The sequence below is a fragment of the Gobio gobio genome, assembly GCF_949357685.1.
Source record: "Gobio gobio genome assembly, chromosome: 25".
Taxonomy (NCBI): Eukaryota; Metazoa; Chordata; class Actinopteri; order Cypriniformes; family Gobionidae; genus Gobio; species Gobio gobio.
In genome coordinates, this window is record NC_137121.1 from 14,083,662 (window position 1) to 14,102,472 (window position 18,811).

The following is an 18,811-nucleotide window of genomic DNA, read 5'->3' on the forward strand; positions in this document are numbered from 1 at the left end:
ATTATCCCACCCCTCTCTCTTCTCCAGGATTTCACAGCGTTCCTATTGTTCCCCTCTTCTTCTGCTTCCCTTTACTGAAGAGAAAACTGTAAACTTGACTGGTCCTACCCGAGAGTATTGCATAACTCAGTTATGCGCAACTGCAGAATTCTGCTTATGAGCCTTGTCTGGTTCAGCTAAGCTCTTCTTAGATGGATGTAAGATGTAGCCCATCATTTTTTTACTTTCATAGACAAACAAATACACTGACTGAAATAACTGCAACACTTGAAAAATCATGTTAAAAAAATGTTTTTGTTCAGTATGTATATATGTATGAATATTTATTTTATTTTTATTTTTTTTATTCTTTTTTATGTATTCTTTCTTATTTTGATGTTTATTTTTAGCTGTACCATCCCCATGACCCAACATAGGACAAGCGGCTTGGTTTTTATATTTATCATTCTATATATTTATTTTATAAATATTATATAGATCTCACAAGGAATATCTATATTTCATACTGTACATAAAAAGTATTGTGATGGCTAAATTCACTTTTATATAGTTTTTTTATTTAACTAGATAAAATTATATAGCATTTTAATATAAGCCATTTATCAATTACAGGTAATACAAAACATGAAAATACTTATCATCAGAAAAGAGTTCATTAAAAGGACATCTTTGAAAGTAAAATTGGTTAATAAAGATGCTAAATAATGAAAAGGTCAGTCGTATTTTAGGGTTAGAGTTTGGTTGTGTGTGTGTGTGTGTGTGTGTGTGCGTGTGGTATGTGTGTGTGTGACATTTTTTGGTCTCCATGAGGATAACTGCTTAAAAAAGTGATGTTTTTTGTAAATTTGAAAGTTTTGGGTAGGGTTAGGGGATAAAATATACAGTTTGTACAGTATAAAAAATCATTATTTCTATGGAAAGTCCCCATAAAACACAACGTGTGTTTGTGTACACCTGGTATTCACGTGTTGAGTGACGATCTTTTTTGGTCCCCATGAGGAAATCAGCTTATACATCAAACAGAATGATGCTTTTTGAAAAGGCAGAAGGTCTTCTGTGATTGGGTAGGTTTAGGGTTAGGGATAGAATATACAGTTTCTACAGTATAAAAATCACTTCAATGGAAAGTCCCCATAAAACACGGAACAGCGCGCGTGTGTGTGTGTGTCTGAGAGAGAGAGAGAGAGAGAGAGAGAGAGAGAGCGTCTCTATTAAGGATGTCTTTTCTGCTTTAAGGTCTGTAGTGATTTGATCAGCTTTCGTTTCTTTTGACAGCCAACGCAGCCGATGACAACAGATGGATATCACTTTCCACTCAAAGGCAGTGACCGCCAGCTTTACGGCTCTAGTCTTGCTTTTTGTGCTTTTATGCAAGTCAGTCCAGGACAGCCGGCTCCACTGATGCCACGCATCCAAAATCATACCAGACAAAGTCATGTGGATGGTTAACTCACCTCAAGCCCCAGACACAAAAGAGAAGCGAGCGCTTCAGAGCTGACAGCAAGCCCTTTTTGTTAGTGACTCCTCTGTGAGGGAAACAATTCCCATTCAGATGGATGCTATTTTCCTGCCCAACACTTTTAGTTATGCACCTCCGAATGAAAAGTAGCCCGACAGAACGCTCAATACCTGCTAGATGTGGCTCGCATGAACACTCTGGCTTTTTTCATATTCAAGTCTATTATATATTTAGTGTCAAAAGTTCAGCTTTTTTGCTTTCATAGTTAAAAAAAAAAAAGTCCACAGAATTGATTTTCTAATAATAAAGCATGACTTAAAAAAAAAAAAAACAGATTCGGATATAGGCTTCTATCAAAGGCTGCGCGTCGAAATGAAAAAATGTCTGACCCCAATTTTAGTCTCTTTAGAAACGCTTCCCGATGACGTCACTTAACAGCAAGTGTTTTCTTATCTAATGAACGAAAGACGTCCAAGAAGCCGTTTTGATGCCGGACCCCTAAGAAGATAACAAGCTCCCATAAAAACGGCTTTGAACGTCTCCACACCTTTCATGACATTTTATATTACAGCTTGACACATTTGTTCAGTTCTTTCATTACGCAGTTTGGAAATGAGTCCCCACGGTATGTTCTGGCTCGATTTCTTTTCTTCCCCCACATCAGAGCGGTTCACCAAAGCCTCCAAGTTGAAAGCTTAGTCAACCATGAAACGCATTCAATTGTGAGACAAAAGGGGATCTTTAGAAGTGTAAACAAACAGACGGGAAAGAACAAGAAATAACGCTAATAATAACAACAGCAATTGATTATAATAATCTTAAATATTTCCTCGACAATTCTAGCCGAATTGAAATGCCAATTGGCCCATTTCATCCATTTGCAATTGTCCTCAGATTCACCCAGCACCTTCAGCTATTCCAACAATGAAAATTGAGCCGACTTGTGAAACTTATTCCATCAGAAGTTACCACAAACTACATTAACTTGTTAATCCACTCTGAAATGATGGTCGCCCTTCAGGAAACTGAGGAAGGTTGAACCCGCCAGTTAGCTTGCTTCATTTCAATTTATTTAGAGCATTTAAGAAGTCTTTAGAGAGAAATAGGCGTGTATCACGCTGCTTTCCAAGGCGGTCTTCATTCTTTAGTTATTTTTCTGAGGGAGGACTAGTTTATAAGTTTAAATATTAAATATTATTTACCTTATTGGGACAGTTTTCACATTTTTGTGTTGGGATTCCTCTTAATTTTTGTGATCCTGAAGAGTGTTATTGACACATTTTTTGGTCATAGGTTCAGAAAAATAGCATTTTTTTTGTATAACTACCCCAAATATTCAGAAATGAGGACAAAATTACTTGTATTTGCTTTGGAATTTTGGTTCACCATGGTGAAAATGAGAGAAAGAAAAAAAAACTGCTAATATTTTTTATTATTATTATCAAGCAATATATATATAATGGTAAATGTATTTTGCTTAAAAATTATATTTTTTATTTGCCAGCTATAAAATGTATTCTATATATAAAAAAGCAAAATATATTTTATGCATTATATTATATTCAATCCATTAAGTGTTTTTGCACAAAATCTACTTTTCAGCCCCTTTATTTATCCATGAAAATGGCATCTTAAGAATTAATTTCGATATATTCCACCAAAATCACTGAACTGATCAACCGCAGGGAAGCTCCGCTAATTGTTCTGCTTCTGTGAAAGTTTGCCAGAACTTCATATTGTTCAGTTGTTCAGTTGCACGTTTAATTATGAATGCGCAATTGGACAGACCCTCCAAAAGAATCATTATACGCATACTTAAAATTCAGAGCTGCTGTTCCCTGTGTTACAGTCCCCGCATGAACAGGCTTGATAGCAGGACGTGTTGTAAAATGAAACTACCTTTGCACATCTTTTACTAGCATGCGTTCAGACGCTGAGACAGAGAAGGGAGGGGAAGATAAGAGCTTGAAAAGTGGGCTGCAAACAGCTTTTGAGTGGCGTTGATTTTAATGCCTTCTAGGAGATATTTGCTGGCAGATCTCTTATGAGGTGTCTGTAATGGTTTGTGAGAGCACACACTGTAAACAAGAGCTGCGTATCCTTGTGCAGCGATGGCCGTCTCCCAGGAGAGAGCTGATTGAATCGCTGTCCCCTGCCGTCACGCAGACACGAACACTCCCTCGCCCGACATGCGGCACACAGCTTGCCCCTTCTAATCTGCAAATGAAATTATTTCCGGAACTTTGGACTCCTTTTTTTTTTAACTCAAGTAATTTTACCTGAGAGCTTGACATTTTGTTCAGGGTAGAAGATGTATGGTGCATTTTCTTGAAATAATGCATGCCATTGATTGAGGTCTTAAAATGCCTGTTGGTTTTGCGTTTCTTTTTTTTTTTCTTTTTTACATTTGTCCTTTAAGTAGTGGTTTACCATAATATGTTTTTTAATTGTTAGTGCCAAAAATAAAAATAATAATACTAATTATTATTATTAATAATAATTGTATCTATTTAAATAATTAAATCTTAAAATAATTGTATTAAAAATATTAAATTTAAATATATTAGTTTATACTAGTAAAGTACATTTATTAGTAGGCCTATATTGTTATAATATATATTATTTACCATAGTAAATAAATACAATTAGTTTTGCTAGTTTGAACAGGAATAAATCCGACCATTATATGTTTTTAATTGCTAATGCCAAAAATATTATTAAATGTAAATAATTAAATCCCTAAATAATGTATTTATTTGAACTTATGTTAATATATATTAATATTCAGAGTTTGTACAAGGTGTTTAAAGTTCAAATACTTGAATTAGAATTTTTAATTTAAGTCACACTTAAAAACAGCCATATTTATGAAAAGGTACTTTAAACGTGCTTAAATTATTAAAAGACAAATATGTGAAATTAGTTTTTAATTTTAATGATTAAATATATTTCCATGTGAAATTAATGCTGCAGCCAATCTTATACTGTATATATAGAGCCATTTCGCATGACTATGAGCGTGATATTGCTCATATAAATATATATGATAGTATAGTATATGATACAGCTTTCATTCTTCAGGTCAATCATTCATGAGGGGAAAAAAAATCTGTTTGAATAAGCGATATCTTTGTCATAGTATATTTCAATAGTTGCCAGTCATTGTGCTGCACTTTATTCGTACCTCTTTTGTTTTATTATTTTTTTTTTTATCTATTTACCTTTTTTTAGATTTTGAAAGATAATAAAGATATTGTTTGAGAAGTGAGATCTCTGATTGTAGTCCTTGAAAACCAAAAAAGTAGTGCTTAAAGTCCTGGAATTTCAAATGACAGTATTTGTAAAAATCTTGAATATAATACATTTATTATTATAATTTATACTACGGGGCCGTTGAATGCTTGAATCTGATTGGCTGATGAACGTTCTGAGGTGTGCAATTATTTTCTGGGAGATGCACAGCGAACGTAGTTCCAGGCAGCTCTCTTGACCGCATTACAGTTCCATATCACGTCGCATAGTTAACTGTAATAACGGAAATTACAGGACTAAAAAACAACAATATGACAGACGATTTTCCTAAAGTAAATCTTAATATTTACAGTGAATATAACACGTTCAACAACTGGGCAGCAGCAGTATTAGACAGTCCAGATGAAAAACATCAAAGGCAAGCTTTTCTGTCTCATTACTGAAATCACACATGCTCGCACACGCACTACAGTTTGCACAAAAAGGTGTCAGCGCTGCCCTGACGATTTGATCAGTTAGCCTATATAGTGGAGCAACTTAAAGGCTACACGTGACATTTTTTCACTAGCGAGGTAATAACAGCGCTGTTTAGAGATGCACAGAGGTAGCCTAATTCACACAAGTGCTCTTTTTCTCTCTCTCTCTCTCTCTCTCTCTCTCTCTCTCTCTCTCTCTCTCTCTCTCTCTCTCTCTCTCTCTCTCTCTCTCTCGCTCTCTCTAATAACTTTATTAATAACTGCAGTAGAATGCTATCAACGGCTCAAGCCTTCGTTAACAGCTTTAAAATGACGTTTCGGAACTAGCAAAAGAGCTGTTGGATGAGACGCGGAAGAAATAGTCCTACTCACAATAGCGATTTAAGTACAAAAACCGGACGAATCCCATTAAATATATAATCGGATCGATGTCTTGAGGTGTGGTAACCGTAGTATAAGCGGAATAATTTACTTCGGGCCGTTCAATTATTAGAATGATAATGCACACCCGAGGTGTAACGGCCACTCCGCTTCGTGTCGTGACCGCATCACCACCTCGGGTGTGCATTATCATTCTAATAATTGAACGGCCCGTCGTCAATTATTCCTTACATATATTATATTATATCATTTATTAGTATATATAAAAGATTACAGAATTATGACACTGACTAACAAAGGACTGCAGTCAAAAGTCAGACTGACTAGCAAAAGTAAAGATCATGATATTTCGAGAAAGTAAGTATATCCGTCTTATCCGTACTTACTGCCACCTCATAAGTAGTTTATGGATGTGAAACGGTAATCTATTGTGAGTAGTTTATGATATTTTATTTTATGTTTGGAGCAGGTCTTTACCAGGGGATTTGAGAAGCAATTACATGCCATGTGGTTGTGATCACCTCTCTCCAGATATAACTAGCAAAGTTTGAAGTGGATTTAAATCATGGTTCTGCATTTTAATGAGCTAAAATATTAGTAATGTCATTTGCATCTTGTGCTTATGAACTGCATCATAGTAGAAAGATGACTTTGAAGTTGGTGACCAAAATTGTATCTGTCCTCATCACAAAGTACAGACAAACTTAATTCATGACAAAAATGCTTTTGTTTTTTATTTATTCAGTTATTCAGGGAGGGTTATAAGTCATTAAGACTTTATGTTGCTCAACAAATCAATACTAGATAGATAATGCATTAACGAACACAAACTAACAATGAGCAGTATATTTTTACAGCATTTTTAACCTTTGTTATTGTAAGTTAATAAAAATGTTCATGTAAGTTCACAGTGCATTAACAATTTTTTGATCTTAAAAATGCATTAGTAAATGCTGATTAACATTAAGATAAACGCTGTAGAAGTGTTGTTCACTGTTAACTAAAATTATTGTAAAGTGTTACCAAATATTCAAACATATTATTGTAGCAGTGTTTTATAGTGGCATTTCTCTGTGAGCGTAGTATTATTAAAGTTTTGATGGTTGCATAGTTTAGTTGGAGTACACAGAAATGAAGTTGCTGAAACTGAAATTGGTCAAATGGACTTTATGGCACAATCCGCTGTGCATGAATATAGTGATTTGAATGCATCTTGTGCTTGTGTCAGAACAGCAGCTTTGTGTATGAATGAGCTGGCCAGTTTATTTCATTGCTTTTGCTTTTTGATTTGAATAGAGCAAAAATGTAAAAAAAAATGTCTTCTCCAGCCCCAACTGAAGCTGGGTTCTTTTTTTTCTCGCTGCAAAATTAGGCTTTTAAAATTCAAGCTGCTAAGACTCTTTAATAAACAAGCGAGGGGAGAATTCTAATGACCCATGGATTGTTCTTCTGTAGGTGATGGTGGGAGCAGATTGGCCCCCGTCTCTCACTTCCATTGTGTGTTGATTTGTTGATTCTGATTGCTCTGGAATTTGTCGATGGGATGATATAGATAATCCGATAGAGATTGCATATAATTACAAAACTAACAAAAGGTTTCTCTGCTATTGTACATGCACAATAGACAAGCCATGGGAGAGTAAATGAGGAAATGACTTATGTAAATAAAATATTTGTGGTCGAATTACATAAATCTCATTTTAGGACTGACAATGAATCTATAACCAGTATGAAATGCCACTCTTACATGTTCACAAAACTTCTTCAGTTATTAACAAATATATATATTATATATATACAGTCAAACCAGAATGTATTTAGACACCTTCAACATTTTCTCACATTATCACAGTTTATTCTCTATAGTATAGAAAATGGTAATACAATATGACAAGAACTCAGAACAAATTAATCTTGATAATGTCAGATAACTTTGATAGAAAGGTATGTAATGGATTACAATCAACCAATCAGCTGTTACATTTAAATACACAATTAGATAATACCAATTTTGGTCAACCAATGACCAAGCAATGCTTCATTTTGTTCAGTCTGTGGTGTCAAAGGTCGCATTAGCAAATAAAGAAAAAACACTTAAGCAAAACATGGCCAGGTCGAAGTGTCTGAATAATTGTGGTCACAAATCTTTTACAATTTTACTGGTAGTCCACTGTATGAAGAATTTTTGGGTATAATATGTCACAGTTTACTTTATTTTGCTCTCCTCACTTACATAAATTAACTATATTGTCCTGCACCCACTAGTAAAAAATTATATCTGGTGTCTGAATAATTTTTGGTTTGACTGTGTATATAAATATATAAATATAATGACCTAGAAATTCAATAAAAAGGTATCACGGTTTACACCAAAATATTAAGCTGCACAGTTTTCAACATGAATAATAATCATAAATGTTTTTTGAGCAGCAAATTACCAATATTGGAATGATTTGTGAAGGATCATGTGACACTAAAGACTGGAGTAATTATGCTGAAAATTCAGCTTTGATCACAGGAATAAATTACAATTGAAAATATATTAAAATAGAAAACAGTTATTTTAAATTGTAATAATATTTCACAATATTTCAGTTTTTACTGTATTTATGATCAAAGAAGTGCAGCCTTAATGAGCATAAGAGACTTCTTTCAAAAACATTAAAATCTTACCATTTTTTGAATGGTAATATATGTATGCTTTTTATTTTATTTTTGTTTATAACTTTGGTAATGTTATTTAATAAAGTGTTTACATACTATTTTTGATCTTAAAAGTGCACTGGTAAATGCTGGATTTAATAAATTACATTTTAAAATATATTAAGATAGAAAACAGTTATTTTAAATTGTAGCCGAATACTATTCCAAAATATTACTGTTTTACTATATGTATGAGCAAATAAGTGCAGCATAAGAGACTTATTTCAAAAACATTAAAATCGTACAATCTTTTGAACGGTAATATATGTATGTGTTTTATTTATTTATGTATTAACTTTGTTAATGTTAGTTGTTTTTTTGTAAGTTTGTTAATGTTCATGTAAGTTTACAGTGCATTAACTAATGGTAACAGATTGTTGATCTTAAAAATGCACTATTAAATGCTGAGATTAATAAATTACATTTTATAATATATTAAAATAGAAAAGTTATTTCATAATATTACTCTTTTACTGTATTTATAATCAAATAAGTGCTTTTGAATGGTAATATATTTATTTATTTAAAACCATATCAAAAGATTTGGCCCCGAAATTCTTTCTTCTGTTGAATATTGGTTGAATAGAAACAGAAATAAGCTTTCCTAATTATGTCTAAGCCACAGTTTGTGGTCTATTGATCACCCCTGACAAGACCTGAGAATACCTTTGAATTGTAAACACAAAACATGCTGAAAACAGCCAAAATGCTAACTCGGTGAGGCTAGCCAAGGTAATGATAATGAGCATTGAGCTGCTTTTTTGCAGTTTATAGCCTACAATATAAACAGATTGTTAGAAACTCTTGTTTGTTTGAAATCATCCTCCCAGCAGACATATACAGCCTGCCGGAATAATAATGCAATCAAATGTCTGCATTCACAATGTGTATGTAGATTGCAGGGTCAGTTTCTGTGCACCATTGATTCGTTTTTTATACAACAGGAGGGAAAAAAAGTCCTTGTCTTTGCCACATTTCTGTACTCATATTCATCGAGATGTGGCACAGGCTTTGTAAATATTTGCATAATACTTGACTGAATGATATATTTACTTAGCAACTATCCAAAGTGGAATTCAAACTCGTTCTGGCAAGATGACAAATAGAGAACACGCTGGTGTTTCAGATGCACGCGTACCAATTTAGCCGAGCCAACAAAGACTTCTGTAGATCATTAGACCAAAATAGTGGCTTTGTCGTGCTGCTTCCCGTGTCCAAGAGATGACTCTCTGCATTTGGAGTTGACAATAGCGCAAATCAGATATTTAAGGCTCTGAACCATCAAACCTATAGCAAAACATAAGACGGAAGTTATTTCTGCTGGGTAAACTAAACACACTGGAGGGGGTGGAAGGAAACTAGGGCAGAAAATGTTTATCTTTACATCAGACGAGCGTTTGACAAGTTAAACGCTGAAAATGTTTTATATAATATGTGTTCCCAACTCCAAGAAAGAGGTTGAAACGTTGTAATCTTGTTAATTGTATTTTGATAGATTGAACTGTTCCAGAGGTATTTGGCTCATCAACACTACCATCAGTCATGTTGAATTTATGGCGTCATATATAACAAGCATAATGACATATAAAGAGGACAGTCATAAAGAATTATGGGTAGGGGTCAGAGGTCATCACCCATAGGGGATTAGGTTTGACACCATAAATGACTTTTAAAGAGCTTCACGCTGCTGTGACATCATACAGCAGAGGAACACGTAATGTACACTTCAGAAGGTTTTTTCCTTCATTTATAATGTTAAAGTTTCTTTTTACTTTAATTACCATTTTATTTTGATCATTTGTGAATTTAAGACATGTATTATATTATATGTGTGTGTGTACTGTGTATAATTATTATGTATATATAAATACACACACATAATGTATATATTTAAGAAAAAATGTCATATTTATATATAAAATATTTATATTTATATATAAGATAAATTATTTATATATATATATATATATATATACACACACAGTATATATGCAAATAGTTCTTAAATATATACATGCATATGTGTGTGTTTATATATATGCATAATAATTATACACAGTACATACGTTATTAATCGTTCGCCCAGCACTAACTATATTATATTAATTATATTATATTATATTATATTATATTATATTATATTATATTATATTATATTATATTATATTATATTATATTATATTATATTATATTATATTATATTATATTATATTATATATTGGTTTTCAATAATACTAAATGTTACCACTATTTGTTTCTTTTAAAATACATTGATCTTGCCATGAAAATAGTCATTGAAGCTGGTATGGCAATAAAACAAACAAAAATATTTTTTTATTATTATTAATTATTATTATATATGACAAATATAACTAAATAAATATTAAAATATTTACGTAATACCTTATGTGTTAACTTTTACATACACACATGTACACAGATCAGGCATAACTATTTGACCACCTTCCTAATATTGTGTTGGTCCCCCTTTTGCTGCCAAAACAGCCCTGACCCGTTGAGGCATGGACTCCACTAGACCCCTGAAGCTGTGCTGTGCTATCTAGCAAGATACTGTATTTCTAAAAAGCAAGAACAACCTTGTTTTGTTTCCTCCTCTGTTTTTAGGATGGTGAACTCAAAGAGTCGATGTCTGGCTGTTTAGCACAGTCCAGTTAGCCCCTGCTGGTTGACAGTGGAAGCGCATGTAAAAGCAAGTGCTATGTGCCGAGTGGTCAACCGCAAACCCTGCAACTGTCCGTTTATCTATCCCCCAGAGTCCCTGTGTTCAGTCTCCAGCCACAGCAGTATAATCCTCCTGATAGTCATTGATCGTCCTCCATCCGTACAGTGAATTACAAGTGATCTTGGATTAATTGAAATGGCAGGTGATTGTGTTCTGGAAACCTGCAGCAAATTAGCCACACAGAACACTCAACTTCCCCTAAAACACCGTTGACTTTAGGGAATTGAATTATAGATTTCATGCTGTCTTCTTCCATTTTGCGCTTTCCTTTTCTAAAAAAGGAGACAGGGTAGTTGTTACATATTATAAAGAGCACAAAATACCATGTTAATAATCTTAAATCATAATGCATTCATAATTTTCCCTCTTAAACAACTTTTGGTTTCCTTTGGATAATGTTACCCAATACTCAAATAGCTATTTTGGCCCTGTTTTAGTTCCATTCTGGCATGCATACGCCTACTTTTCAACATCCAGTAATTTCTCGATCGATAATGTCCCATTCTGCATTTATTTTTCTTGTTGAATTGCATTTAATTTGGAAATATGTCACATTAAAGAAACAAAATGGGTTGTAAATGCCAATTCATGTGGACTTTAATAGCAGGTTCCCACTGTGAAATGTTATCCTTTATAGTGCCCACTATTGGGGCATGTTGTCACAGAGGTTCAGTGGGGTTAAACAGTGTTGTTATTGTCAAATAAAACTATTAAAAACTTTATTTTTGTTATTAGAAATAAGCTGAAATAAATATTATTTGAAATACTTAACTAAAAAACTAGCCAACTAAAAATAAGTTGAAGTACTAAAATTACTAAAACTTAAATAAATAAATAAATCTAAATAGAAGTATAAAAAAACTGATAAAAATCACAAACTAACAAAAGAAAATAACATTATTACTGAAACTAAAATTAAAATTGAAACTGAAAATATAAAAATAAATGTTAATTCAAAATAATAATACATGTGCATTTATGGGGTTTTTTTATATTTCTATTTAGATGTATTTGTTTATTTCAGTTTTAGTCATTTTAGTACTTATTTTAGTTGCTTAGTTTTTTAGTTTGGATTTAAATATATTACTAAAAAAACACTATTAAACTGCATATTTTTCCCGAAGGCAATAATGCTGGGGTTTTAGTGAACACTTTAAGCTACGTGTCTATAGAGACAATTACAGAAAGTCAGCAAATATGGAGAAAAAAAGTGAGACAACTAGCCAAGTTTCCCCTGTATCTATCTCATGTTCTGTCTTATTCTGTCTACACTGTCATCTTATGATCTTTGAAGATGTGCGGTGTTGTGTTTTTATGATTGAGTGCTGAAAAGCCGACCTGCTGACTGGCATAAAGATGCATGGACTCCCCGTGGCCGGGCGGCACAGAAATGAACACAGCTCTCACTCTCAGCGGCCACTTAAAGTAATTGAAAGCAGCCCTGCATAAGTACACAAGTCTTTGCTTTCAGAGAAGTCAAGAATAGAGCTCATCAAGTCCGAAACCCGCATCATTGTTGAACTGCTGCAAACCGCGTAGTTTGAGGTGGTGTAGCTTACACAGATGAAGGTGCCCTGTTTCCTCAAATCTGATCATTATGAGTTCATTCTGTTGGCTATTGACATGTCTCTGCGGTATTGCTATGGAAGTCGATAATGATTTTGTCCTTTCTGCAGTGTCATAACTCAATGTGCGAGTCTCCAGAGCTCACTAGGACAAAGTACAAAGGACAAAAATTGCTTACAAATATGTGTACAATTGAATAATTATAATGTGTGTGTACATGTACTGCATTTTTTTTGTTGCCTTTTTGTAATTTTATCCAAACATATTTCATATTTGGCTCCGATTTTGTGTTTTTCTGCCAAGAATTAAATGGAGGTCCGCCTTAATGCACACATCTGTTTCACTGCTATAGTATAAATGGTTTTTCACAAAAACATCATTATAAAAGTTTTGTATGGTGTATTTTTATACCGGTAAAATAACATCAAATGAGGCCATAAGAGAGATTTTGATAAGAGATGTTTTCTTACTCAAGGGAAAGAGCTTTTTTAGCTAGTTACATTTGTTAAAAACGTTTTTATGTAAGGAATAATTGACGACAGGTCGATTATTAGAAAAATAATACACACCTGAGGTGGTAATGCGGTCACGATGTGAAGCAGAGTTTAGAGTCATTTTAGAGCTTTTAACAGAGGCTTGAGCACCTGATAGCAGACTGATGCAGTTATTAATGCTGTGAGTTATTAGAGAGAGAGAGAATATGTGAATTATTACCTCAGTCTGTGCGTCTCTTTGAACAGTGTTCGGCAGCAGCGTCTACTAATACGAAACTATAAGAACAGCTCCTTTATGATATCGCTAGTGAGAAATGTCATGTAGCTTTTAAGTTGCTAAATTATTTTACTGATAAAATCGTCAGAGCAGTGCTAACAACACGTTTCTGTGCGTTTTGATTCTTTTGCTGTTGTAGGCTATAGAATCATTTGAAATCATTTTGGCGAAATTACTGAAATCATTTGGCGAAGTGATTTGGAACTGTAATGCGGTCAAGACCTGCCTGGAACTACTTTAGCTGTGCGTTTCTCTGAAAATCTCAGATAAAAATCTGATTCAAGCATTCGACAGCCCCGTAGTATAAATTCTTTTATACAACAGTTTTATCTGGTCCTCAAATCTGATTGGCTGAGAGCCTTTTCCAGCCATGTGATATTCTTCCAGTATCACCACAGAACCTTTTCACTGTTTGTATCACTCCGCTTCACAGCGAGTGTCATGGTGAAACTCACCATTTTACAAAGACAGTTGTTGTTTTGTCATGGAATGTAGTTTTAAGAATTTTTTAGTCAAGAATGTAGTTATTTAGACCCCAAACATTTGACTTATATATTAACAATATAAGCGCCAATTTAACAATTTGTTGATGATTTCGCAGATGTGAGCTCCAGACCGTCAGCGGCTGTTCCAGCGCTCATGTACCCACCGAGAGCAGCTTTGTCCTTCGGGAAATTGCCACTGGCAAATTCACTTTATCGGGAAATGACTGTGCGCGTCTCAAATTAGAAGTCTAAAATGAGAATTTTTAAAGAGAAATGTCAGAGGATTTCGATATAAGAGAAGAGGAGCTTGAGTTTGTTGCCCAGCCCTATTTGTTTGAACCTCAAGAGGCGTCTCTCACCTAAGCTTACGCTACTTCCTACATCATTCATCGCGTCAGAGGTTACTCTTCCGCCATAGCTCAATGCGTACAGCCTTTTGCCGGAAGCTAGTTATTATAGTTTATAAGGTTGTAAACAGTGTTGGGGAGTAACTAGTTACATGTAACTAGATTACGTAATTTAATTACAAAATAAATGTAACTGTAATCAGTTACTGTGAAAAAATGTGTAATTAAATTACAGTTAAAACATGAAAATGTTAAGAATTACAAAGGAGGTTACATCTGAATATTTTCTGTAAAAAGTTGGGATATGTTGAATTATATTCATTTGCTTTGCCTGTTTTTGATGTGCACAATGCCTCCTGCCATTTAAAGGCTGTTTAGTAAAGCGATGCTATTCTGATGCTTTTGATTGGTACTTCTGCCAATTACATCAATCCACATTGCCGCTGAAAGCTTTTGGCTACAACCTTGTCTGAGAGTTGCCATCATGACGAGTGATAAAAATGTGTTCCAGTGCTTGAAAATAGGAAAGTAATCGAAGAGTAATCAAATGTAATCAGTTAGATTACTTTAATAAAGTAATTGAAATAGTTACGCTACTTATTACATTTTATATAGGGTAACTTGTAATCTGTAACCTATTCCATTTCCAAAGTAACCTTCCCAACACTGGTTATAAATAAACAAAAAAAAAGCATTGCTTCTCTTCAGAAGGCCTTTATTAACCCCCTGGTGTTGTATGGATTACTTTTATGATGGATAGATGCGCAAAATCTTGAGTGCCATTCACTACCATTATAAAGCTTGAAAGAGCCAGGATATATTAAATTGTGTTCGTCTGAAAGAATAATGTCATATACACCTAGGATGGCTTGAGGGTGAGTAAATCATGGGATAATTTTCATTTTTGGGTGAAAAAAATCCCTTTAAGATTTTTAAAACATATGATAACTCCATAAACAGAACTGTTCAAATACTCAAAAGGCCGCTTTAGAGTTCTATATATGCAAATCATGCCTTCTTACAAATGACAGGTGCTCCGACCACAAAACAGACACTAATATCCCTGCTTGTTATGTGTCCCGCACTGAATTTGGACACCCAGTAACAGCCAGAAGAATAGACGAGTAACACACACCTGTTGCCGCACTGACAACTGCATAACAAATTGGTTCATTTTGCGAGTCAAGAGGACGTGATTTGTTTGTGAAAGGGACGTGTCTCCTGCGTCTCATGAGACCGCTCCCACACACTCTGTCTTTCTCCCAGAGCATCATCTCATCTTTCCCATATAATGAAGAGGGAAAAATACAATGTTGTTCTTCACATTGTGGCACACCAGATGTTATTTTTTCCCCTTTAATTTCCACCCAGGGCAGAGAAAATGATAAACAGACTCACACGTGCGCACACACACACACCGGTGGCGAGGACGGCCGAATCGGATTGCTCGTCACATCCACGTTCTCCATGGATCCCTGTGGTTTTGATCTGATTAGTGTGACTGGGCTTTATGTTTACTGTCAATCAAAATGCTCAGCGAACTCAAGGTCACAGTGTCCTTCGGCAGATGCAGCAGCGGGGACAGAGCGATGTGTTTCCGTTCAAGTTAATTTCGCTCTGTGGTGATGAAGTGATGACTTACAGAGCACTTCATTATTTATTTTTTTCAAAACTAAGGCCTTTTTCAAAAGCCTTGCTGCAGTTTTTTAGTATTCTGTATATACCATTATAGATTTAATATTTTTAATTAGCTTTTATTTTTCAGTTTTCTTTTTGTAATACATTGTTTTTGCATGTGCTTTTTGTAATTTGTATTAGTTTTCCAAAAAATAGTTGTTTTTGTTTTGTTAGTTGGCAAGACAACTTTTCTAATTGTAGTTAGTTTTTCATCTAATATCAATGTTATTTCCGCTTCTGAATTGTTTTTTAATAATTTTAGTTAATGATAACAACACTTATTACCCTTGTGTTTATTTCGGCAGTTGTTTCGAGGACGACGAGCCACCTTGCACGGAGGAAATCGAATATTCATCCTGCAGTGACCCATTGGGCGCCAACGAACTGGACATGGAGGTGAACGGCAACACGTCCAGTGCGGATGAGGATGAAGATGATGCGGAAGTCTGTAGGAACGGGAGGCGGCATAACGACAGGAAGTCCCAGCTTGTTCCTCACTACCTGCCACAGGACGCCCTGGAGACTCTAACAATCAAGAGTGGACAGTGTAACGGCATTGACATCAGTAACGGCTACCTGTGTTAGGCCTCTTTTGTTTGTCTTTTCTGTTATTTATATTTCATATTAGCTTATCATAAGGGTGAAACAGAAATATTTAGCATTTTGTCTTGACGTGCACACCTGCAAAACATTTGCTAGTAGATTCCACCTGTGCTCACCGATATAAACTATTTGAATGTGTTTCTCACATAAAACAGCACTTGAAGAGTAATTCACTGTTGCATAATGATAATGGCATGATGAACTCATTGGTGTTTTGGCGCTTTGGTGTTTGCGGTGAATCAGGGTGTTGCAGGTGGGTTTGTTTACGATTGCTCTTACTGTAAACTAGAAGCCGGTAGCTTGCTGACAAAAGTACTCTGCCATAGAACTAGCCTTCCACAGAAACTCATAAGTAAGCACTCGATATTGTAAGATAGCACTGCATATAAAGTTTACCTTTAATAATGTGTATTTATTATCATAGATTTTGAAGATTAGTAGTCATGTATGTTTTTGTGGTTAGTTTCAAAGTGGTACTTGATAGTTCAGACTATAAACACTATATTGCCAAACGTTTTGGGATGTCTGCCTTTACATGCACATGAACTTTAATGACATCCCATTCTTAATCTGTAGGGTTTAATATGGAGTTGGCCCACCCTTTGCAGCTATAACAGCTTCAACTCTTCTGGGAAGGCTTTCCCCAAGGTTTAGGAGTGTGTTTATGGGAATTTTTGACCATTCCTCTAGAAGCGCGTTTGTGAGGTCAGGCACTGATGTTGGACGAGAAGGCCTGGCTCGCAGTTTCCGCTTTAATTCATCCCAAAGGTGTTCTATCGGGTTGAGGTCAGGACTCTGTGTAGGCCAGTCAAGTTCCTCCACACCAAACTCGCTCATCCATGTTTTTATGGACTTTGCTTTGTGCACGGGTGCACAGTCATGTTGGAATAGGAAGGGGCCATCCCCAAACTGTTCCCATAAAGTTGGGAGCATGAAATTGTCAAAAATGTCTTGGTTTGCTGAAGCATTAAGAGTTCCTTTCACTGGAACTAAGGGGCCAAGCCCAACCCCTGAAAAACAACCCCACACCATACTCCCCCCTCCACCAAACTTTACACTTGGCACAATGCAGTCAGGCAAGTACCGTTCTCCTGGCAACCGCCAAACCCAGACTCGTACATCGGATTGCCAGACAGAGAAGCGTGATTGGTCATTCCAGAGAACACGTCTCCACTGCTCTAGATTCCAGAGGTGGCGTGCTTTACACCACTGCATCCGACGCTTTGCATGGCATTTGGTGATGTAAGGCTTGGATGCAGCTGCTTGGCCATGGAAACCCATTCCATGAAGCTCTCTACACACTGTTCTTGAGCTAATCTGAAGGCCACATGAAGTTTAGAGGTCTGTAGCTATTGACTCTGCTGAAAGTTGGTGACTTGTGCGCACGGTGCGCCTCAGCATGTGCTGACCCCGCTCTGATGTTATGTGGCCTACCACTTCGTGGCTGAGTTGCTATTGTTCCCAATTGCTTCCACTTTGTTATGATACCACTAACAGTTGACCGTGGAATATTTAGTATTGAGGAAATTTCACAAAATGGACGTATTGCACAGGTGGCAACCTATCACAGTACCACGCTTGAATTCACTGAGCTCCTGAGAGCGATCCATTCTTTCACAAATGTTTGTAGAAGCGTCTGCATGCCTAGGTGCTTGATTTTATACACCTGTGGCCATGGAAGTGATTGGAACACCTGAATTCAATGATTTGGAGGGGGATCCCAATACTTTTGGCAATATAGTGTGTGTACATACTGTTAGTGACATGTTGCTAGGCAAATGTGCGATTTTCTAAGCATACAAATACAAATACGCACAAATACTTCTACATATAAAATGTATAGACAGAGAGAGAGAGAGAGATATTGTATCACTTTTTCTTTTTTTATATATATTTATGTTTATACATGCATACATAGATATATATATATACAAGTAAAAAAAGAAAAGAATATTGGTGTTTACGAAAAAAATCTGCAGTGACATTTTCATAGGTGAACAAAACTCATAATTTGAATAATTTTTGATAAGGGCAGTCATATACGGGGCACTGAAACAATATAAAGAGATGGACACCAAATTAAATGTAAAATACAGTCAGATATGTGCTGTTTGTGGTCTTGGTCTTTTTTTGTGTGTGTGTTTTTTTTTTCCTTCATCTTATCCAATTTAAGGGAATATTGGAGTTTTGATAAGACATATAATTTGATACAAAGGCAATCGAAGCCTTTGAGACAGATTTCATCCAAATTCTCCCCAGAATGTTTCGTATAATGAGTCCCGTCATCTCTGCACAATTTGGACAACCTTTGGTTTGGGAGCAAAGCTACAAAGACTAACTCATGTCAG

The 18,811-nt window shown here is 35.2% G+C and overlaps 1 protein-coding gene across 2 annotated transcripts in view; it reads left to right on the top strand.

The window, feature by feature from the left end:
• agbl1 (AGBL carboxypeptidase 1) overlaps nt 1-18,575 on the top strand; it is a 228,607-nt gene extending 210,032 nt beyond the window's left edge. For both annotated transcript variants that reach the window (XM_079809969.1, XM_079809970.1), the window contains exon 24: nt 16,166-18,575. In XM_079809969.1, the coding sequence (XP_079666095.1) occupies nt 16,166-16,445 (280 nt within the window). In that variant the 3' untranslated portion in view covers nt 16,446-18,575. The remainder of the gene's footprint in view (nt 1-16,165) is intronic.
• Nucleotides 18,576-18,811: the final 236 nt, after the last annotated feature.